Source organism: Ursus arctos, unplaced genomic scaffold (genome assembly GCF_023065955.2).
Source record: "Ursus arctos isolate Adak ecotype North America unplaced genomic scaffold, UrsArc2.0 scaffold_19, whole genome shotgun sequence".
NCBI lineage: Eukaryota > Metazoa > Chordata > Mammalia > Carnivora > Ursidae > Ursus > Ursus arctos.
In genome coordinates this window covers 27,895,271-27,918,888 of record NW_026622863.1, presented here as the reverse complement: position 1 = coordinate 27,918,888, position 23,618 = coordinate 27,895,271, and the positions used below count along the sequence as shown (strand labels likewise).

Here is a 23,618-nt window from a genome sequence, read left to right as displayed (position 1 = left end):
TCAGCTCACTAGTTGGTGTCCGGGAAGGCGGCTCTAAGTCGGCTGATGCAATGGCGGGGATACGTCACGTGACCGGGTAGGATGCGGGCTTGTGGAGGTCGGCATTTTGGTTTGCAAATTCCTAATAGTTGACCTGGTTAATAAGGGTAACCGGCGACGTGTGTTTGGTAGAGGTCACACTCCTGGTATACAGTTCTGTTCATTTTAGTTGCAAAATGGTTTGCAGACTAAAGGGATTCTGATTTGTTGTGTCCACGGTTACACTTGTCTTTGTCAGACCTTGGATTTGGTGTGGAAGAAATGACTTGAAGAGGGACAATTGAGTTGGCATCTGGTCCTCGATTTGCCTTTGAAAAATAATAGTAAGTATTTATAAGCGAGGCATTGAATTTCGCATAGATTATTTCATTTAATTTTTAAACTGCGTATGAGGCAGGTCAGCTGGTATCTCTTTTTGTAGATGAAGTAACTGCCTTACCCAAGTTCACACGGAAGAGTAAGTTGAAGAGCTATGATCCAAACCCACTCCTGTTTAACTCCAAAGCCCATACTTTTTTTTTTTTTTAATAAGGTCTACATCTAATATGGGGCTTGAACTCAGCTACCCTGAGATTAAGAGTCACATGCTCTACCCACTGAGCCAGCCAGGTCCCCCTAAAGCCCATACTCTTAAACCTAAACCTCTACACTATTACCTGCATCAACACATATATCCAAACACGTGGGTATAAAATTGTGCTGCTAGTCTTAACTGGGTTAAAATATTGTGGAAATATTTTACTTTAATATGTAAAAGTGCATTCTATACATAAGGAGGGTCAAGCTCAAAAGCCAGTTAAAAAAAACACTTGAATTAACTTCCCATTTCATCCCAACTCATTAATCATTATCCCACCTAACGTTTTTTGAACACGTAGTATGCAGCCAGCACTGATCTAAGCTTTTGATCTTATCTTCACAACAACCTTATAATGAGTTATTAATATTACCTGCTTTTAACAGCTAAGGAAACTGAGGCACCCAGAGGTGAAGACAGAGAAGGGCAAAAACAAGAAAGACAAGTGTTTGTTCTGATCCAAATTAGCCCAAAATAGCATATTTAGCCTAAACAATCTGAGAAATGGGTCAGACTTCTGTGCCACCACAATTAAAATGGAAAGCCAAAATTGTACAAATTATATTTTCAAAATAAAGTAATATTGATTGTAGTCTCAATAACTTTATTATGTTGCTGGAGTTGTCACTATTAAGATAGCACCTTCGCTAATGAAAGAATTAGAGACATATTTACAAAAATTTTTTTTCATTCACCCAATGACTGGGTGAATACACATGAAGAGAAACTGTTGAGGCCCAAATGGCACATTCTTCTAAGCATTCTACTTGAATTATTTGGATGATTACCCAGTTCTCTATATGTTTCTCTTGTAGATAATGTCGACTATATAATAGAAGGAAAGCTATTTTAATGCAACATGCAAATTGTGTATTTTAGGAAAATTCTTATTCTGGGTTAAGCAAAGAGGCTTGCAGGTGAAAGTAAGTGCTATACACGTGGCTTACTCTGAAGCAGAACATCGGTTGAACCTCTTGGGACATGAGGAAGCTAACAAAGCTCAAGATAGTACAACTTAAATATTTAATTTTGGAAATACATAGTCCTAGATTCTAATTCTAATATGATTATCATCTATAAAATGGACTTAGATGGTTCATTTATTTGCTATCAGGTCAAATGGGAGTGGCTGAATAGTTTTCAGACCATAAGTTAAGAAATCACCTGGTATCTTAAAATGCAGATCCTGAATTAGTAGGTCTAGAAGTGAGGCCTGAGATTCTGCGTTCTAATAGGCTTCCATAGGTACCGATATCTATGTTGCTGCTGAGGGAGGAGGATCACACTTGGGGTAGCAAGGGCATAAACTAGGAATGAGCTTCTTCACCTATTTTTTCAGAGATAAAGATTTAAAAGTGACCGATTTGGGGGATGTGTATTCCTCATCTAGTCATTCACCAAATGGGTGTCTATTATGCATTAGTCCCTAAAGGTCAGCATTAAGGAATGCAGACACAACCCTACCCTCATGAAGTTCCCAGTCTAGCGAAGGAGCTGGATATTCAGCAAGAAATGACAAAGTTCAATACACAAAGGACCCCTTGCTGCAGCTTAAGACTCAGCCTGTCCCCCATAGGTACCTGGGCACGCTTGCCCGAGGGTGTGCCGTCCCCTCCGCTGATTGGCCGGACAGGCTTCCAGGCCTCAGCCAATGAGGCTGGGACAGTGAGCGGCCGTTGGCGGAGGTAACCGCCATGCTGAAGGGCGATGGCCGGGGCTGGGGGACGCATCCGAGGCCGCGCCCTGGGGCGCTTTCCGCTAGCTTTGCCCGTGGGCGATGTGAGTATCTCTGAGGTTAAAAACAAGACCCTTCTTTCCACATGGAGGCGTCTTCCTCACCCCCACCCCTGGAGTGGAGAGCCAGGAATAGTAATAATAGCTAATATTTATCAAGCCTTCGCCATAGGCCAGTCGCTATATCACAAAACCTTGTGACTGGTGAATCATTGAATGGTGCAGTGGGTACTTAACCATGACTTCAGAGAATATGGAGGCAGCCAAGGTCATGTGGGAGTAAATCCAGGAAGCTGCATTCCAATACAGCTGCTCTTACAATCTTGATTACTCTCTCCACGCTCCGCTTTGGAAACCAGATTGCTTCTTAGCAGGTGTCTCACGTTGTGCTGGTATCTGGGGGTGGAGACAAGAGACCCTAGCATCCTGATGCTTATTAAGTTTTGGGTTGTTTTGTTTTTTAAACAGAGAAAGCAACACATGGTAAAAAAGCATTTATGGGAAGGATAAGCACCAAATTCAGGAGAGCTGCTGTCTCTTAGGATGGTCATACAGGGGCCTTCAATCAAATTTTAATTGTTTTCTTTCTTAAGCCCTAAGGTGGGAACCTAGATGGTTATCGTATTATTCCCTTTCTTGTCTGAAATACAATTTTAAAAGGAAAAACATGACATGGAAAATGAATTTCAGAGGATGAAGTGTACACAACGAAAGGGAAGTCTTCTCCCACCCCAGATTTCTAGAGCCCCTCGCTAGAAGCAGTTACTGTTAGCAGATTTGTGTGTATCTCATACATTTTCTGTAGTATCTGCAAGCACATGGGGGTTTTCTTTTTCACAAGTGGATCCTATTATATACAGTCCTGCACCTTGGATGATTTCTTTTTTAACCTCATTAAACTTAAAAAAAATCCTTAACCTCCATTAGCCCTGTGATCAATATAATTTTGCTGGCAAAATATTTCCTAGAATTGCTTCTGATATGATGAGATGTAGGTCATGGCTTCCCTGGCTGTGTGTTTGCCTTTTTCGTTTTGCACATCCTCCCCTGTAGGTTTCAAAAAGATCATCACCAAATTAACCCCCTCAGGGGTACAAAAGAAAAAGAATCATGGCAAATAGAATATTGCCTGGAACTGCTTTACCCTTTCCTGAACATTCTCACTCATACTCTACGGGTAAAAGTCCACATAGAACCCACTACTGCTTGAACTTAATTTACTGAGGTAGAATAGTGGCAAAGAGAGAGAAGCAGGGATTCATTTTTCTCAGCTTGCAGGAAAATGCCCAGCTTCTTTCTAGTGAAGTAACAAGGGGAGAGAACCTTGTTTCCCGTTAAGGGAGAGCGGGTGTCACATTTAATCCTTATTTTACCTCTTCGAAAAGCCCAAGATGTTTTTCATTTTAAAGAATCCTCCCGGGGCGCCTGAGTGGCTCAGTCATTAAGCGTCTGCCTTCCGTTCAGGGTGTGATCCTGGCGTTGTGGGATTGAGCCCCGCATCAGGCTCCTCCACTGGGAGCCTGCTTCTTCCTCTCCCACTCCCCCTGCTTGTGTTCCCTCTCTCACTGGCTGTCTCTCTGTCAAATAAATAAATAAAATCTTAAAAAAATTCTCCCAATCACGCAACTCTTACATGGGAGCACTGGGATTCCACTGGAGTTATCCAGAGATAACTCCATAAGTCATGCCAGATGGGGAAGAATTCCCTGGAATGAACTCATTTGCTCCTTAAGCTGCTTTGATGGCCCTTTTTGCCTCTATCTCCTACCAATCTCTTCATCCCTGGCTCTTGTCAATCCCCACAGTAACTGTGTCCTCCATGCTTTCTCTTGTCGCCGATCCTCCACCTGGAACATATTTCCCTAGCACCTTCCTTGAGTATTTTTGAAGGTGAAATTCCTGTAAGTGCTGTTGCCACATAGTTTGCGGGACAAATTTTTAACCAAGTGGTGTTTGATATGGCTGACTGCCAACCCCTGGGCACTGAAAATGACCAACCTGAAGAGAAAAAGATCTTGTTCCAATACGCATTTTGGTGACTATACTGTATCTGTAATGGTTGTGTGTTTTGATATATTCAATCTGTATGAGCTTCTATGCCGGCGTACTGGGTGGGAATGTGGTTTTGCTTGTGGCTTGGAGAGGCAGTTGGCAGTCAGTGTTTCTGATAAGAAAGCGTGAGCTAAGAAGGGGTCAGGACAGGGGGTCTGAAACGATGAAGCTAGAGCTCGAAGTGGGCAAGGGGCGGCCGGGCGGGCGCAGAGTCTGACGTCACTGCGGCGCGCCGCTTCCGGTCCCCAATGCCTGAGCGAATGACTTCTCCCTCGGTGGGGCTGGAGCTGGGCTTGCTGCGACCCCACGGAGCCCACGATCGCGCCGCCCCAGCCAGCGAGTCTGCCAGCACCAGCGTCTCACCGGCGCCTGGGACCATGGCCACCGACTCGTGGGCCCTGGCGGTGGACGAACAGGAGGCGGCGGCCGAGTCGGTGAGTTGGCTTCAGCCGTAAAAGGGTCAGGGGGTCAGTTTTTGCCGGGGATCATCCCTGGATAGGACACTCGCTACTTTGGTCAGGACCGGTATGGGGTGCGTGTGAGGATGGAGCTTGGACCCTGAGCTGGCTTTATCCATCCGCCTCCTGGGTCACATAAGAACAGGTGAGTGCTCCTATGGATAAAGAGCCCAGACGCCTGTCTTCCTGGAATCAAGACTGATTGTAGAATGCACTCTCTCCACTTGGATTATAATCACCTTTGTGTCATTTCCCACCTCTGGATTCTGAGCTTCCTGGGCTCTGGGACCGTGGCTTACTCATCTTTGTGTACTTCCTTGCTTGCTTACTGATGATGAATGATCGACTCTGTAGGCCGAGTAGTCAGTAAGTAAATCCTCTTCTGATCACCTTACTTTGTTCTGGGCCTCACACACAGTAACCAAGATATGACTTAAAGATGACTATGTAGGGGCGCCTCGGTGGCGCAGTCGTTAAGCGTCTGCCTTCGGCTCAGGGCGTGATCCCAGGGTTCTGAGATCAAGCCCCTCATCAGGCTTCTCGCTAGGAGCCTGCTTGTGTTCCCTCTCTCTCGCTGGCTGTCTCTGTCAAATAAATATATAAAATCTTAAAAAAAAATGACTATGTAGAATTAATTCCTTCCACCTAAACACTCAAGTTCCGATAATGCTTTGAACCTACTTCTGCTGGTGCTTATTTCTGTGAATTTTTTGAGAACAAGGACTTTGTCTAATTTTTTATATAACTGATAATAAATTATATGCACATAATTTGATGAGTCAAATAGTTTTAAAAACTGGTTCCACCACCCATCAATTTTTTCCTCCTCAGAGACAACTAATACTTCTCTTAAAGCTAATTTACATCATTGACCTCCTCGTTCTCTAAATAGCATGTTTGCTTTGCTAGTTTTTGAATTTTCAATTTTAGGTATTTACCGATTTTGATTCTTTCCTCCATCTTTTCTCCACCACACATGCACACTTTCCCATTCCCTACCTTTTCATTATATTGTAATTTTAGTTAGATCAGTATTTCATGTTATATTATTTGTAACTTATGAATACTTTTACTTTCCTATAAAACTTTGTTTTTCCTTGGAATTTATAATTGCCTTGCATTTTTGTTTCATGTTTTTTTTACTTACCACCAACTCAACCTCAAACTCTTTGCTAATTGTTTAGTTTATCTCAGGATGTTCAGACACATTAAGTATTAATTTGGAGCACCTGGGTGGCTCAGTCATTTAAACGTCTGACTCTTGATTTCAGCTCAGGTCATGATCTTGGGATGGTGAGATCGATCTCCACATGAGGATGTGCACTCAGTGTGTAGTCTGCTTAAGATTCTATCTTTCCCCCCTGCTTCTCCCCCTGCGCTAAGTAAATAAAATCTTCAGTTAAAAAAAGTATTATATTTCCCCCACATCTTTTAGTCTGCTTCATATTGGACTAGTTCTCCCTTTGCTTAGAGCAGAACTCATTTCAGGAACTGGAGGGGAACAGGGCAGATTCCCCTCACCTTCATTCTGGGGATCCCCTCCTTTCTGGATCCCCTCTCTTCATCTTTATTGATTTGGTGAAACTACCCATCAACTTTCTGAAGGTGTATCAGAAGTTTTTTGTTTGTTTTTAAGATACTATTGCATTCCTGGAAATACCTTATTTTGCCCAATCATTTGGATAGTATTATGGCTGGGTGTAGAGCTGTAGGTTGGAAATTAATTTCCTACCAAATTTTAAAGGCATTGTTTCATTGCCTTTTAGACTTCTTTATTGGTTATTGAGATGTCTGAAACCATTCTGATTCCTGATGTGACCTGTTTTTCCCTTTGTAAGCCTGAAGAATCTTCTGTTTGTTTCCAGTGTACAGAAAATTCATGATAATGAGTCTTGGTATGGGTCTGTTTCTATCCATTTTGCTGGGCACTGGGTGGGTTCTTTCTCTCTCTTTTTCTCTTTCTTTCTTTCTTTCTTTCTTTCTTTCTTTCTCTTAAGATTTTATTTTTAAGTAAACTCTACACCCAGTGTGGGGCTCAAACTCACGACCCCAAGATCAAGATTTGCATGCTCTTCCGACTGAGCCAGCCAGGTGCCCCTGGGTGGGTCCTTTCAATCTGGAAAATTCTCGTCCTTAAGTTATGAGAAATTTTCCTAAAAAATTTCATTGTTGATATTTCCCCCTTTGTTTTTTCTTTGCCCTCTTTCAAGAATTCTTACTAGTTGACTGTTGGATCTCTTAGACTGGCCGTTTTTAATTCAAGTTTATTGAGGTATAATTTACATATAGTAAAACTCACCCTTGTTCTGTGAATTTTGACAAAGGCATTCAATTGTGTAGCCACCACCACAATCAAGATACGGAACATTTCCACCACCTCCAAAAGTTCCCTCCAACTTTTGCTGTCACTCCCTTCTTCCCACCCTTCTCTGGCAACTGCTGATTTGTTTTCTGTTTCTTTAGATTTGCCTATTCTGGATATTTCATATAAGTTGAATCATACAATATGTGGTCTGTTGTGTCTGGCTGCTTTCACGTAGCATGTTTTCAAAGTTTGTCCATGTTGCAGTAAGTGTCATTCCTTTCTATCCAAATAATATTCCATTGTCTAGATAGATCACGTTTATCCATTCATCAGTGTCCATTGATGAGCATTTGGATTGTTTCTACTTTTTGGTTATTATGAATAGTGTTGCTAGGATTATTCATGTACAAGTTTCTGTGTGGACATTTTCAAATCTCTTGTGTATACACACCTAGAAGTGGCATTGTTAGATTATATAATAACTCTATGTTTAACTTTTGAGGAACTGTCAGACTTTTCCAAAGTGGATGCACCATTGTATCATCCTTAAAATGATTATTTTCTATGAGATTGGTATTATCTATGACAGGCACCATTGTGCAGAGGTTAAAACCTTAGCCTTTATAGCCAGACAGTCTAGGATTTGTATTCTAAGTCCATCATCTCCTAGTTATATGACTTTGGGCAAATTGCTTAATCTTTCTGTGCCTCGGCTTCCACATCTGTAAAATGGAGATAATCATAATACCTACCTCATTGAGTTATGGACATGCCTGTTTTAAGTGCTATGTAAGTAATAGCAATTGTTGTTATTATCTATAAATCACAGTTCCTTTGCAGGAATCTTTTATTTTTTTAAAACTTTTTAAAAAGCTCTTATTTATTTTGGAGAGAGCGAGAGGGGCGGGGGGAGAGGGAGAAGCAGGGCTCCCGCTGAGCAGGGACTCAGACCCAGGATCCTGGGATCATGACCTGAGCGGAGGGCAGATGCTTAACCAACTGAGCCACTCAGGGACCCCTGTAGGAATCTTTTAAATTACTTGTCCATATTGTATGGATTAGATAGTGGAACCTGGATAAGTTTTGTGAATCTACTTAACCATGCACAGGTAAATTAGATCACAATATTCCAAAACTGAGCAGATGAGTAAAGATGCCTCTGTTACCCTCTGCCTTATGGAACTCCCGCTGAGGACATTGTGTGACATAGGTGACGGTGTTGTGTGTAGTGCAAGGTTACTGTATTTTAAATATTCATTAAGCTTCATTCCTTATTTATTTTAGATAAGAAAATACTAGATTCTATTTATATTTATTTTCTCATCCCCCAGTGGCTCCTCTCTTTGTTCCCCCCTGTTCTGTTGGGAGATTTCTTTTTAGAGGAGGGCAAACAGATAAGAAAACTGAGGAGTATGACTCTACTCTATGCCCTCTATTTCACCATTTTGCCAAAGATAATCCCTATTCTGTATAGTTCACTTACCACTAAATCTTTTGTCTCAAGAATCCTTTCTTAAGTAGCTTTTGAATAAAATTCAGTGTTTAACTGTAGAGTTTGCAATTATTTTAACATATCTTAAAAACTAAAATATTAAAGGCCTTGAAAATGTGGGTATTACAAAGTGGATGTTTTTGCTTTTGTGCCTTTTGGTTAATTTCAAAATGGTTTCTGATGAAGTTGCAAGAGAAACTTGTTTCTCCTTTTTGGTCTAAGTAAATAGAGCAAAAGAAGGTATCTAACTGTACTTTCAATATAAGTTTACTTTCAAGATAAGTTTCAGCGTTCAGTTCCCTGACACTGCACTGGGTAATACAGACTTCGCTGTCTCTGCTTTACAGGCTTTGAGGTCCTTACAGCCAAGTGAGGGCTGAGTTTGTTTTTAGATTCCGCTGGAAACGCTTCAGAATCCTGATACATTGTAATCAAAACATCTCTTGGTTTCACTTACATTGTTGCTACCAACTTTACTACATATTGCATATTAGTTACTTTAACTGTTACTTTATTTACCCTGTTAACTTCAGTTTGAACAGAATGGTTTGCCCTTTTTATCACTGAGTATTAAAATGTTTTACAGTAATAGATGTTTGTAACTCATTTATACTTCATTAACTCATTTATACCTCCATCCTGTCGTTTGTTTTAGCTAGCATTTATCACCCTAGGAGTACTCTTAACTTTACTGTTTAAATATTGCCAGAAGGTCAGGGAGTCTGTCTGTATGTTTGTCTGTCTCTCTGCCCCCAGCCCCACGATGTCTCTCCCTCTCCCTCTCAATAGACCTAAACTACACTTAAACAGGATTTGTTGGTAGGATGTGGAGAAGTTTTAGAGAAGACTAAAATATATTGAACCCCTGCTGGATATCATGCACTGCGCTGGTTGCTTCATATTCATTGTCTGTTAGTGTGTTTGCTACCATGTGGAATTAATGAAGGATTTTTACTGCTTTATGAGGATTTCCTTTTTTTGCCAGTTTCCTTTCTTGCCAGTCTCTCCAGTGTGTTCCCCCTACTTCTTCCTCCCCTAACACCGAAGCAGAGACACCAGAAACTCCTTTGTCAGTACACAGAAGTGCGGTTCCTCCATCCCAACTAACCACCCATTAAAACAAACATTTGTTTCATTCCTCTCTTGCCTTTCTCCTTTCCTGGACTTAGAGGAAAGACAGAATGAACCTCAAAAACATAAAGAACCAGTGTAGGTGGTGCTTTAAGAAGTAGCCATTTTCATTCTTACCCTTCCGTAGATGGAGTCCTGAGCCCCTGATATTACCTGCTTTGTGCTAGATCCAAAGATCAATTAAAAATAAAAATATTCTTGTCTTCAAGGTATTTTCTTTTTCCCCTAGCTTTTGAGGTATAACTGACAAATAAAAGGGTATTTTCATTCTAATAGAGGAGGTAAGTCCCGCCAGGATATGCCTAATTCACTGTTCACAAATCAACGTCTTAATAATTCTTTCTTGGAAATGTCTCTTTGCTCTGTCCCTTCCTTTGTATTCCGACTTCAGAACGCTAGGTATTTTGATTACACAGTGTGCCACGATGCCCCAGGCTGTTCTCAGTTTAAAATCCTAGACTTCCATCACAAGGCAAAAAACAAGGCAACCTGAAATGCGGGTGCATGTCAGCATGTTGTGGTCCTGTAGCTCAAACATAGCATGCAACGTAACGGATTCCTAGCCCCAGATGCTTTACACGCTTTGTGCTGCAGCCCTCCCCCCCACCCCAACCCCCCCCACACCTCGATGTCTCTGGCTGAAGTGTGACTGTATTTTCCAGTATCTTTTAAATTTCCTCTTGTTTGAAATATGAGAGAATGACAAATGGTATTCTACTGAGAGCGTCTTTGTAATCAGGCATTAAGCAAACTCATAGATTACAATTTTCTCTAGGGACTGTAATTAGGAAGTGTGGATTTTGAGTCATTTGTGTAACCAGTTTTTTTCTACTGCTATGTTTATGGGAAATTTTGTTTATTCTCACTCAAATATTTAGTCGACAAAAGGAGCCCCGCAGAACTTAATGAATAGGTCTTGAGAATGGCTCATTTCTCCCCAGCTTCACTGGGGAGACTCTGTTGATTCAAAATCTTTTAAGTGATTTTCCTGACACTTTCCCTCCTCCCCCCATATTCTCCATTTAGTTGAGCAACTTGCATCTTAAGGAAGAGAAAATCAAACCAGATGCCAATGGTGAGTAAAAGCTAGTTTGAAAACAAATGTGATTTCCTTTAGTATTTCTACTTTGACATAGTAACTGTCTGGGAAAAAAATATTATATATGTACCAAGCAGGGGACTGGCAGATACTGGCAGTGATTTGATTTGGGAACTAAACTGGATTGTTTTGTTTTGTATTGTGCTTCAAATAAGCATGAGGATGTCTAATTGACTTACATATTATCAAATTTATTGCTGACCATGAGAATATACAATAGCCAAAGTATGAGCAACCTGAGAATTAACCTACTGTCATTCTGAAATCCTATCTATTCAAAATCCAAGATTTCCATTAAATTTTTGTTGATGTACATAATATTATGGGGGGGAAAGTAACATTTACCTCATCCCAAATTCATTTACAGTCTTTTTCTGTAATTTTTTCATACCTACAATGTTGTTTGAATATACATCTCTATTAAACAACAATTTACATACATAGAATCTTAATGGCATTATAGTGTTCATATACTGATGAAGTATGTATGAGCATCAAGGTGGTTTGTGGTCATTGCCTGCTATGATCATCTTCCTACAACATTTCAGAAATATTGATGCTATGAGGGAAAGTCCCGTTAGTATTTGATGTACCATGAGAGGATGCAGAATAGGAAAGAACTGAAATATAAGCAAAATTGTTTCATACCTTTGTTTAAGAACAATAAAATGCTTTTATCTGTGGCTTGGTTTCCTCATTTATTTTTCTGCTCCCCAGGCCTTTACATTTCTAGTGTCTCATAGAATTTGAATTGTCTCAGCTGTTGGGTATGGGATGTGATATTGAATGACGGCCATTTTGTGTCTGATAAAGGTGCTGTTGTCAAGACCAATGCTAATGCAGAGAAGGCAGATGAAGAAGAGAAAGGTAACAGCCTAGAGCTATATCCATGAGGTTTTACAGTCCTGAGAGAATAGATTGTTACATGGCTTCATTTTTATACCCAACTTGGCTTGACTTTAATGGGAGTCATAGTGCTAATAAACACTGAACATAGTTGTTGGTGAAGGAATTCTCACTGTTTACATTTTAGAGAAATTTTACTTTGAACAACTGATGGACTTCAGCAGCAGCAGGAAATGTGCCCTGAATGATCTTTTACATGGCATTATAAAAGAAATTTTAAGTTGCATCCCCATTGTCTACTAAAGTTAATGCTATTTGGACATATTAAACATGGATAACAACATACAAACAGCTTTTTGATATCAAGATACAAACTTTGCTAATTTCTGGGGTTTTTTTCCCATTGTTGTGATGTGTTAGCCAAACTAATAATTTTCAGTTTTCTATTGAGCACAAATTGGGGAGTAAATACTTAGGTTTACAAAGGAAGAATAGATAACCTCTGGAAAGGAGGGTTTGGAATAGAGTCCTGGAGAGGAGTATGAGGCCCAAATGCATGATATCAGTATCAAAACCTTTCTCTTTAATAAAGCAATTTTAATTCTATTTATAAATCAAAACTATGGTATATCTTGAATTAGAAGTCCTAGCATAAATACATGTTAGTGCTTAAAATGCCAATGACAAGTGAATTCAGAGGTCGTGGTGGATTTCATGGTATATTAAAATTCTTTGCTCTCAAAAAAAATTTTTTTTAATAAAATTCTATGCTCTCTTTCCTGACAGAGGACAGAGCTGCCCAGTCCTTACTCAACAAGCTGATCAGAAGCAACCTTGTGGATAACACAAACCAGGTGGAAGTCCTGCAGCGGGACCCAAACTCCCCGCTCTACTCAGTGAAGTCCTTTGAGGAGCTTCGGCTGTGAGTGTTTTACTTTCTGACTCTCCCCTTTGTGTTAGATAGAGACCCTAGGCCTATAAATACATATATATATTTATCACAGCAGAACATTTTTTAGCTAACACAAGTTTAATAAAAAAATTTAGCTGCTTTGGGCTATTAATAAAATTTCCAGGTAATGTGAATTGTGCTAAGTACACAATTCATGCATTTTTAGTTGTAAATAAACTGTATGTAACAACAGTAAGAAAGAGAAAAAAAGTTCCTCAGATATTTGGCTTCTTTTCTCAACAAGAGACTGTGACTTTCATCTTTAACTGTTTTTCTAGGAAACCACAGCTTCTCCAGGGAGTCTATGCCATGGGCTTCAACCGTCCATCCAAGATACAAGAGAATGCACTACCTTTGATGCTTGCTGAGCCGTATGTGTCCTGATACAACTCTATCCCATTTTTAATTTTCTATTTTTTAAAACTCCTATTATTTTAAAAAACTATACTAGCAATACATGCTTATTTTAGAAAAGTTAGAGAACAAAAAAAGAAAAATTGTAATCTTCCCCCACCCACTATACTAATATTTAGAGACTTCTACTAGACTTTTTTTTTCATAAAGTCACATACTTATACCTTTTTTTTTTTTAATATTTATTTATTTGTCAGAGGGAGAGAGTGAGAGCACGAGCAGGGGAAGCAATAGGCAGAGGGAGAAGCAGGCTCCCTGCCGAGCAAGGAGCCCGCTGCGGGATCCAATCCCAGGAACCTGGGACCATGATCTCAGCTGAAGGCAGAGGCTTAACTGACTGAGCCACCCAGGCACCCCTTTATACCTTTTTAAGAAAAATGGAAACATATAAAATCTTAAATGCTTTTTAAAAATTAAATTAGATAATCATCTTTCTATGTTGATAAATAAACATTTATCATTCATATATACCATGCTTTCGTTAGATGGATATATAAAATTTATTGTGTCAAATATAGTCCGCGAAAATCAAACAGGGTTCTGGGAGACCAGAAGAGGGTAATTACTAAGGTTGTTTTGTACTGCAGTGCTTTTCATACTTTCACAGGCGCAAGTCTCCTAGGAATTTATTAAAACACAGAATCTCATTTCAGTCCAACTGAGGTTCACCATTTCTAAGAAGCTTCTAAGTGATGCTGATGCTGCTAGTTTCAGACCACATTTTGAGCAAGATTCAAGAGCATGTGGAACTTTTTATAAAAATTGATCCCTACATTATATATTATGTAAAGTTGTACTATATATAATCCTAAATCCTGAAACTCCTTTGATACAGTCTAAAAATAGATATTTTAGGTCTGTATTTTCTTGAAGTTTTCTTTGTTCTGTGTCATAATAATGACTTTTTTCATGATGAATAATGTCTCTTTAGCTTGACACTTTGAGCATCTATGAAAGCATTAAGATCTATAAATAAGAATGACCAATGGGAAACAAATGAATATTCCATTTATGCACCTCTAAGTATGTTCAATTTTTAAATCATCAATGTTAAAAGAGACCTGAGAGATTATCTAGTACCTTTCTTCATTAACAAATATGTATTAGTGCAGGTATATAACAGATACTATTCTAGGCACTTGGTTAACATTAGTAAACAAAGCAGACCAAAATTCCTGCCTATAAGGAGCTTAGTCTGGAGTATAGATCATTTATTTTTATTAAAAATAAATAAAATATATAGTACACAGTGTGTTAGATAATAAGTTGTAAATGTAATCAATGCCACTGAATTGTACACTTAAAAGCTGTTTTTAAAAAAGGTGGTAAGTACTGGGGCGCCTGGGTGTCCCAGTGGGTTAAACATCTGCCTTTGGCATGGGTCATCATCCCGGGGTCCTGGGATCGAGCCCCGCACTGGGCTTCCTGCTCAGCGGGGGAGTCTTCTGCTCCCTTTCCCTCTGCCTGCTGACTCCCTGCTTGTGCTCTCTCTCTCTCTGTGTGAAATGAATAAATAAAATCTTAAAAAAAAAAGTGATAAATACTAATGAGAAAAATAGAGAATAAGAGAGACCAGGAATACCAAGGAAACAGACTGCAATTTTCCCCCAGCATTATATTATGAAAATTGTCAAAAAACCAAGTTGATTTTTTTTTTTTTTTTTTTTTTTGAGAGAGAGACAGAGAGTGGTGGGGAGGGGCAGAGGGAGAGAGAGAATCTTAAGCAGGCTCCATATCCAGCACAGAGCCCCACACAGGGCTAGATCTCACGACCCTGACGTCATGACCTGAGCCGAAATTAAGAGCTGGACACTTAACTGAGCCATCTGGGTGCCCCAAAGTTGAAAGGATTTTGTAGTTAACACCCATATGCCCACCATCTAAATGCTATCACTAGCATTTTACAGTATTTTATCACATATCTATTCACTAATACATCATTTTTTAAGGCATTTCAAAGTAGGCTGCAATTTTAATCAAGTGCTTAGGGTAGGATCTCATCAAGTAGGTGATGTGTGAGCACAGCCATGGAGAGGAGAGAGTTGACATGTCATTTGGTGACAGTTATCCCAGGAGAGTACAGCCAGTACAGAAACCCTGGGACAGGGTCATGGCTGGCATGCTTTTAGGGCAGCACCAAGGCCTTTGTGGTAGGGTGGGTAGGGGAGCAGGTAGCAGGAGCTGAGAACAGAGTACTAGGAAGCCAGATCAGGTAGGACCTTGTAACACAGAAGGATTTTCACTTTTACTCTGAATGAAATGGGAAATGACTGGAAGGCTTTTGAGCAGAGCAGTGACATGAGCTGACATTTTAAAAGAAATCACTGGCTGCCATGTCGAGAATAAAAGATACGGAGTGCTTTAAATCCCACCAGTCTTCTCTCTGTGGTGCTTTGTGTTTGTGGGGCTAGCATGTGTAACTACTGCAGAAATCAAAGCCTCCTTCCATAAACTAATTTATTCTTCATTGGTATTAACTAAAAGGATACTTGTGATTTAAGCCCCTAAACAGTTTGTTTTCTTGTGCAGCCCACAGAACTTAATTGCCCAGTCTCAGTCTGGCACTGGTAAAACAGCTGCCTTTGTGTTGGCCATGCTCAGCCAAGTAGAACCTGCACACAGATACCCCCAGGTAAGGGCTTGGTGAATTTGCATTTTCTGCTAATGTGTAGCTAGAAATTACATTTGATGGATTGAAAGCCAAGACGCATATTACTTTTTACATAAACCAGAACCCCTTGTCGAACACAAACAATATGGTTGATCTTCCAGTAGCAACATGCATCCTGTTTCCTTTCCATGGTTTGCCAGTTCCGAGATACTGCTGACAGGCTTGGCACTTTACTTTCAGGAAAAACTTCTTCCATCTACAACTATCATCCTTTGGAAAGTTCCAAGAACTTTCTGAGTAAATTCCACCTGGAATTTCAGACCCTTGCTCACATGTGGGTTTTTGTATTCCTGTGGCCAATAGCTCTTTTCAAGGCATTTACCCAGCCAGAGTTCTAACTCTTAAAAATTCTAACTTATGACTTCGCAGCATAAAGAATCAAATGGCGTGCACTTTAATTTACATGGTCTTCTTCAGCCTCAGCTGGAGGAGGATGGTGATTCCCTACTGCCCTTGAGAGCTCACTCTGCACTCTCTCCCTGCCAGTGTCTGTGCCTCTCCCCAACTTATGAGCTCGCCCTTCAAACGGGAAAAGTGATTGAGCAGATGGGCAAATTTTACCCTGAACTGAAGCTAGCTTATGCTGTCCGAGGCAATAAATGTGAGTATGAATGTGATCCTAATTCATTAAGCTGACAACTTCTATTTTAAAAATTTCACAATATACATAGTAGTTGAAATAATAAAAATGAACATTTCACCTAGATTCGAAAACTTAACATTTTGCCAAATTTGTTTTATCTGTATATGTGTGTGTTATGTTTTGGGGGGAACCATTTGAAAGTAAACTGCAGACGTTGTGGATCTTTACTCCTAAATACCTTAGCATGGAGGCACCTGACTGAGAGCATGCAACTGACTCTTGATTCCAGGGTTGGGAGTTTGAGCCCCACACTGGGTGTAGAGACTACTTAGAAATAAAATCTTCGGGCACCTGGATGGCTTCCAGTCGGTTAAGCATCTGATTCTTGATTTCAGCTTGAGTCATGATCTCCGGGCCGTGCGTTCAAACCCCACACTGGGCTCCACAATGGGAGTGGAGTCTACTTAAACAATTAAAAAAATCTTTTTTTTTAATTAAGATTCCAGTCATTCATTTGTCAGGAGAGAGACTGAGCACAAGCAGGGGGAGTGGCAGGCAGAGGGAGAAGCAGACTCCTGGCTGAGCAAGGAACCTGATGCGAGACTCAATCCCAGGACCCGGGGATGATGACCTGAGCCAAGGGCAAATGCTTAACCGACTGAGCCACCCAGGTGTCCCTTAAAAAAAAAATTTTTTTTTAATTAATACTTAAGCCTATGCATCTCATAATAAGGACATTCTTCAGCATATCCACAAAACCCTTATCACAACCAAGAAAATTAGCAGATTCTCTAATGACTAGTATCTAGTCCATTTTAATTTTTCCTCAGTAGTCCCAAAGTCCCATAGTCTTTATGGCTGTTTTGTTTTTGAACCAAGATCAAATTGGTGTGTATGCACTGCGTTTGATGTTTTATCTCTTACATTTCTTTTTTTTTTTTTTTTTTTTTTTTTTTTATCTCTTACATTTCTTTAAATCTAGAGTAGTCCCTCCACCTTCTCCTCCCCCCAGTACATTTGACTTTTTAAACAGACCAGACCAATTGCTTATAAAATACTGCACATGCTGGACTTCTTTAATTGCCTAATTTCTTTTTAATGTCAGTAGAAGAACAAAAATGTTCTAGAATATTTATGACAATTAACTCTGGCATTTACTTTTTAATTGAATTATAATTAACAGAGTGTTTTATTAGTTTCAGCTACGTAATGATACAGCAATTCTGTATTTTTCTCAGTTCTCATCAAATTAAGTGTAATAAACATAAAGGATAATCCCCTTTATCTATTTAACCCAACCACCACCTACCTCCCCTCTGGCAAACACGTTTGTTCTCTGTATTTAAGAGTCTGTTTTTTGTTTGGAGCTTTTTTTTTAATTCTTTCTTTATTCATCTTTCCTGCTTTTGTTTGTTTTGCAACAAATTAACAATATTTAAGTAACTTATAATTGTGTTTTTGAAAGTTTGGCTATGAATTTTTAACAGCTGTAACTATGAGTCACAGAAATCCACTGAGCGTACAGTGTCCTAATACCAACTTGAAGTTGCTTCTAAAAAGTACTAAGATTATAAAACTTAGTGGAAGATGATCATTCGACATTTAAAATTTTGTAATTTGGGTTGAAGTTAGGATGCCACAGTCTGAATAACTTTTGTGGGAGGCAGTAATTGTTTAACAGAAGTAAGAATTGACTCAACATTCACATTTGGGCAAAATTTTGGCAGTGATTAGAGGGAGCTTCTGTATGTCAGGTCAAGGTTGTAATTAAAGAGTTAAATTCAATCTGTAAGTGCCATCTATTCAAATGAAGAGCCAAATCTCAGTTTCAAACCCCACACAGTCAAGAACGTGCCACAGTCTGCCAGGTCTTGTCTGGGGAAGCACTTTGTCTAAAAGAGGCAGTTTGTGTTTCTTTGAGAAACCAAAGCCATTCATGACGTATCCTATTTTCTGACCTGGGCAAGGGGTGCATAAAGGTAACCAACTTGTTTGATGTAGATGCCAGGGCAGCTGAGGGGCAGAGTGCACTGGAGACAGCGCTGAAAGTCTGCTTGTGAGGAAGTGCAACCCTGGGCTGGGGGAATGATGCTGACAGAGAAGAAATAAAGACAACAACAGATCCTCCTTGAAAGAGAACTGGATGACTACAAAGAATGGACAAGAACACTACTGAAGAGGCTTTCATCTTGTCACTATTTCTAGCCTTACTATGTCTTTTCAGCATTATTAAATACTATAGTGATATCATAACCTTTCCTTAAGATACTAATGCAAACATCAAAACAGTTGCATTAAATACATCATAGCTTTAGGTTTTCTGAGAGGAAGGCTGGCTTTACCATGGAAATACCCATAGAAAACATCTTGTCTCCACAGTGGAAAGAGGTCAGAAGATCAGTGAGCACATTGTCATTGGCACCCCTGGGACTGTTCTGGACTGGTGCTCCAAGCTCAAGTTCATTGACCCCAAGAAGATCAAGGTGTTTGTTCTGGATGAGGCTGACGTGATGATAGCTACTCAGGGCCACCAAGATCAGAGCATCCGCATCCAGAGGTAGGAACTCTTGAACCAAGAGGAACTTCTCAGCCTCCTGATCTGCAGCATCTTCTTTTACTTCAAACACCTCTTCTTGCTCCTGTCAGGTTCTTTATTCTAGTACTTCCAGCAGCATTCGTTCGATGGGCCATTTCCTCATCGGCACTGACCATGGGTTGAGGAAGGAGACTTAGGGGATCTAACACCAACCCCATTCTTGCCCCACGGCTGCTCTCACCTCCTCCCCGCTGTTCTCTTCCCCCTTTTGCCACCTTCCTGGGCACGTAGACCAGGCAAGCGCGGGGCAGCTGCCTTCTGTTGCTTCCAGGGAAAGACTCGGGATCATGCCACATACCTGGGTCTTCCCTTGCAGGATGCTGCCCAGGAACTGCCAGATGCTGCTTTTCTCTGCCACCTTCGAAGACTCTGTATGGAAATTTGCCCAGAAAGTGGTCCCAGACCCAAACATTATCAAACTGAAGCGCGAGGAGGAGACACTGGACACCATCAAGCAGTATTACGTCCTGTGCAATAACAGAGATGAGAAGTTCCAGGCCTTGTGTAACCTCTACGGGGCCATCACCATTGCTCAGGCCATGATCTTCTGCCATGTGAGTAGCAGTGGCAGCAGCAGGCCTGCCGGGGGAGGAGCTGCACTGGAGGGTGCGTCCCTCCCCCTCTCAGCCAGCTCCACCGCAGTGCTGAGCAGGAGCAGGTGCCCTGTGTGGCTGGAAAGGAAATGATGATTCACGTCCACCTGCCTCAGGGAGTATTCTCCTCAGATTATAATGAGTTATGAGGGAAAGACTGTGAAGAATTGAACCTTCTTTGGTCCCACTTCTTAGAGATAACTTGGGAAGCACTCCAAATAACATCCAATGAAATAATTATAAAACATTAAGAATACAGACTATTTGGGAATGAAGACCTTTGGCTCACACCACACTCTTCCTAGCTGAACGCTAAGATGATTTAAGTAATTCATCCAAAAAATGACATGGCTAAAATTATTTGTGGAATTGGTAAGCCTATCCTGCTGACTGACTCAGCAGGTCTTCACGTACTTTAACGCAACAAGCCACTTTTTGCAGGTTTTTGTTTTTTTGGTTTTTTTTTTTTTTTTTTTTTTTTTTTTTTTTAACAGGTATCTTCATTTAAAACAATTCTGTTCACTCCAGACCCGCAAAACAGCTAGCTGGCTGGCAGCAGAGCTCTCGAAAGAAGGCCACCAGGTGGCCCTGCTGAGTGGAGAAATGATGGTGGAGCAGAGGGCTGCGGTCATCGAGCGCTTCCGAGAGGGCAAAGAGAAGGTGCTGGTGACCACCAACGTGTGTGCTCGCGGTGAGCAGAGAATGCGTCTGTCCGCCAGGCCGCGGGTAGCCAGGGAAGTCCTCCTGTACAGGGCTCTGCTGGTTTGGGAGAGTCCATGTGGGGTTGGTGCAGACATTCTTTTCAGGGAGAGACTGGATTCCCCCGGCAGATAAGAACTGTCACAGAAGCCAGGGGCTCCCATGAGGTGGAAGGACATGGACGAGCATCTCGCTGGTTCAGGATGGTGCCTGTTGTCTTTGGGGTCCCCACTGAGGTTTTGGCTGCATCTGCAGCCCCTGGTGTCTAGCAGAGGCTCTCTTACTGATGTCGTAATTTTGTTAGCACCTGCCCAAGTTCTGTTTTTCCCTCCGGGTTCTGCTGCGTGCCCCTGTCCCTGAATCCCAGAGCCGGCCTGCACAGACTCTTTTTCCACCTGAAGCTGGTGTGTGTCAGCCTCGCTTGCTTGGCAGTGATTTTCGTCTCCCGTCCTGACTCCTCTCCACCTCTCTTTCACACAGGTATTGATGTCGAACAGGTTTCTGTCGTCATCAACTTTGACCTTCCCGTGGACAAGGACGGGAACCCAGACAATGAGACCTACCTGCACCGGATCGGGCGCACGGGCCGCTTTGGCAAGAGGGGCCTGGCAGTGAACATGGTTGACAGCAAGCACAGCATGAACATCCTCAACAGAATCCAGGAGCATTTTAGTGAGTGCCTGGGACTGGCTCCCGCCAGGGCCCTTTCCTTCTACGGGAAGTCCAAGGGAGGGGGGAAGGGTAGGTTCTCCCGTGGCCCCGAGAGAGGCCTTTGTCCCTGCACAGTCCCCTCCTTTCCTACAGAATGGAAGTTCTCAAAGAGCACACCTGGCGAGTTTTCAGGGCCAGGGACTCAAATGACAGTGCCGCCGCCCTGGCCAGGCTGAGGGGCCTAGGGCTGTGTCCCTTGCTCAGGCACTGGGAGTCTTTGGGGTCAAGTGAAAGATCGCTGTGGCCAGAGGCACGGCCCCGTTCCTAGGCCAGGCAGAACCCTGTGTGTTTCCTCTCTCCCTGACGTGCTGTCCCTTCCCTAGGTGTGTGTCTCCATGGTAGCCCCACATTGATTTCTCTCTGAATTCTCATCTTTCTCCCCAGATAAGAAAATAGAAAGACTGGACACGGATGATTTGGATGAGATTGAGAAAATAGCCAACTGAGACACTCCACCAGTCACCAGTGCCCACCTCTGGCACTCCGCCTGCACAGGAGACCAGTGCTTCCACGGCACAGGCCTCGACAGTCACCACAAAGACAAAGGCAGAGGAGAGAGAAACTACCTACCTCATTTTAAATTACGTTTGGACTAGACAAAAATTGTGCAAATGATGGGGGAAGGTAGAAAAAAATTGTTTACACAACTTCTGAAGATTAGGCGTGAATACACAGAAATTTACCTTTTGGAAGTTCCGTCTTTTTTTTGGCCAGCTCTTTCCCCATCTAGATGGTGTGGCTAATCACTTGCTCGAGATCCTTGTGGCAGCCCCTGCTTATTTTCTGGCCAGGAGTGTTCAGATCAGCCTCCAGACAGAATAGAGGTGAAGAGGGACACAGAGAGAGGCCCTAGTAGGACAGGTGTGTAAGCCAGCCATCATGTTTGGAGTATGGCATGAGGCCTGTGAACTGGTGCTTTGGATTTGTGGTGGGACAGCTCGTCTGAGTGTTGTCAGCTCCCTGTCCTGATGCCCACAGCAGGAAGGGATTTGCTAAGCATGGACCAAAATGCCACCCTGGGACTTCTGGTGTACGCAGGTTTGTGTTGCAGGACTACAACCTGCTGGTTCTCATCAGCAGGTGCAGTCTGTGTATGGTGCATATCTCATTACCAGTGGGTCCCTCGCCTGTGCTTGAGCAAGGCCTATGGACAAGTCATCGTGGAGAGTTAGTGGTGGCCCTAGCTTGCCGCACAACCTGGGCTCACAGGCTTTTGCAGCATCTTTTTTATAATCCCTAATATCACCTTGACTCCTTAGGTGCCCTGAGCAAATAAAAAGTGATCTAAGGTTTGGATCTTCAGTGACATGTGGCTTCAGGTCACTCATGGCCACCCTCAAGGCAGCTCCAGAAGTGATCAGCAGTAGTCACTAATACTTCCTTTATCTCCAGATCCCAGAAGGCAAGATTTATCAGAGCTGGGGTATGATTTCAGATATTTGGTGTCTTGGTTGTAAAGTGATTCCGAACATCTGTGTTCACAGTTCTTGGAATACAAAGAGTGCAATAAGGGAGTAGAAGGTCTATGGCCGTTCACCTGTGCAGGGCAGGAGTAACTGCCACGTACTTGGCTCCCTCCTTACTGGGCATCTTTGTGCAGAATAGTCAGAGGAAATATTAGTAATGGACGCTTCCTCATACCTGGCCAAGGCTGATGGTATCCAGAGTTACAGAGAAAGGATGAGATGAAACCGAAATCCTAGCCACAAGGAGTCGTCTCCAGCTCTTTGACCTTGATACAGAATGGGTAGGCCCAGGCCTGGAAGAGGGATTTTCTGTGATGGGCACTGTTTCAATCCCAGACTATCCTTTTAAGTGTTTCCGTGTTTTAGGGCCAGATCTGTTTCCTGGGAAGGGAAGGAGCCAATGCCAGCCTCCAGGTGGTTTCCTCAATCTGACATTATAGATACCGCAGAGACCAACAGACCGCCAATCCTGCCACATTTGCCCAATGGGCATTTGACTGTAGAGTCTTCTCTGCTTCTGGCCAACTCTTACCCACCTTGGGAGTCTTGTAAGAAGAGAAGAAATTTTTGTCTCCCACCCCCTGCAGTGCTGTGGACCAACCCTAAAATAACTAAAACAAAGGCAATAATTAAAGGAGTACTGACTCCTCACAAGGCTGCAAGCTGCATTCCCCCCTTCTCACAACATGTATAACCTGTCTAATGTGTAGCCCTAAATCTAAGCAGGGATATGGGAAGGGACAGGCTTCAGACTTTTCAATAGTAGGAGTAAATAGGTATCTGGTAGAAATCTAGATCAGCAGTTCTGAATCTGGGGGCTTGGATTCCTCTAAGAATTCACTTAGATGGGTTTCATGGAGTCTGTGAAGTGTATACCGTATTTTGAGTTTAAATGCATTTTCCTGGGGAAAGACTCCTAAAGTTAGGAGTGTCTTTTAAAAAGGTAAGACCCACTGTTAGGGATGGCTCTCTAATGTCACCCCAGTATCACTACAGTCCATATTTCTTCACAATCCATATTCATTCCTGCCAGAGCTTGGCTCCCAAGGCTCAGTGGTCCACAGCTACCTCTGTGACTGTGTGCTGTCTCTAGACATCAGTGATGTATTGAAAATGTATTGAGCCCTTGGTTAGCTTCAGTCCCCAGAGTTTTACTCTTTTTAGTAAGTTCCCATGTATGGAATAATAAACTGTCCTAGA

At 41.9% G+C, this 23,618-nt stretch overlaps 1 protein-coding gene across 3 annotated transcripts; it reads left to right on the top strand.

Annotated features, from left to right (window-relative positions):
- The first annotated feature begins 40 nt into the window (after positions 1-40).
- On the top strand, positions 41-21,644 carry LOC113252476 (ATP-dependent RNA helicase DDX19B). 3 transcript variants are annotated; one of them, XM_057314240.1, is made up of 12 exons: positions 41-76; positions 278-362; positions 10,815-10,863; positions 11,701-11,754; positions 12,520-12,655; positions 12,964-13,056; positions 15,629-15,731; positions 16,257-16,371; positions 18,733-18,910; positions 19,266-19,503; positions 20,071-20,233; positions 20,722-21,644. In XM_057314240.1, the coding sequence occupies exons 6-12, from the start codon at positions 12,995-12,997 to the stop codon at positions 21,126-21,128; spliced, it is 1,266 nt and encodes a 421-aa protein (XP_057170223.1). In that variant the 5' UTR covers positions 41-76; positions 278-362; positions 10,815-10,863; positions 11,701-11,754; positions 12,520-12,655; positions 12,964-12,994; the 3' UTR covers positions 21,129-21,644. The 3 variants fall into 3 exon arrangements, with proteins under 3 accessions (XP_057170223.1, XP_048079456.1, XP_057170222.1); XM_048223499.2 differs by lacking the exons at positions 41-76; positions 278-362 and adding an exon at positions 4,341-4,836 and having other exon boundaries at positions 20,722-20,913; positions 21,337-21,644; XM_057314239.1 differs by lacking the exons at positions 41-76; positions 278-362 and adding an exon at positions 4,623-4,836.
- Positions 21,645-23,618: the final 1,974 nt, after the last annotated feature.

Bases quoted from the DNA above. Each gene is read 5' to 3' on its own strand.
- LOC113252476 (XM_057314239.1), top strand. From the start codon at position 4,651: ATGCCTGAGCGAATGACTTCTCCCTCGGTGGGGCTGGAGCTGGGCTTG. The intron at 4,837-10,814 runs GTGAGTTGGCTT...TTCTCCATTTAG, and splicing joins AGGAGGCGGCGGCCGAGTCG to TTGAGCAACTTGCATCTTAA. The intron at 11,755-12,519 runs GTAACAGCCTAG...CTTTCCTGACAG, and splicing joins GGCAGATGAAGAAGAGAAAG to AGGACAGAGCTGCCCAGTCC.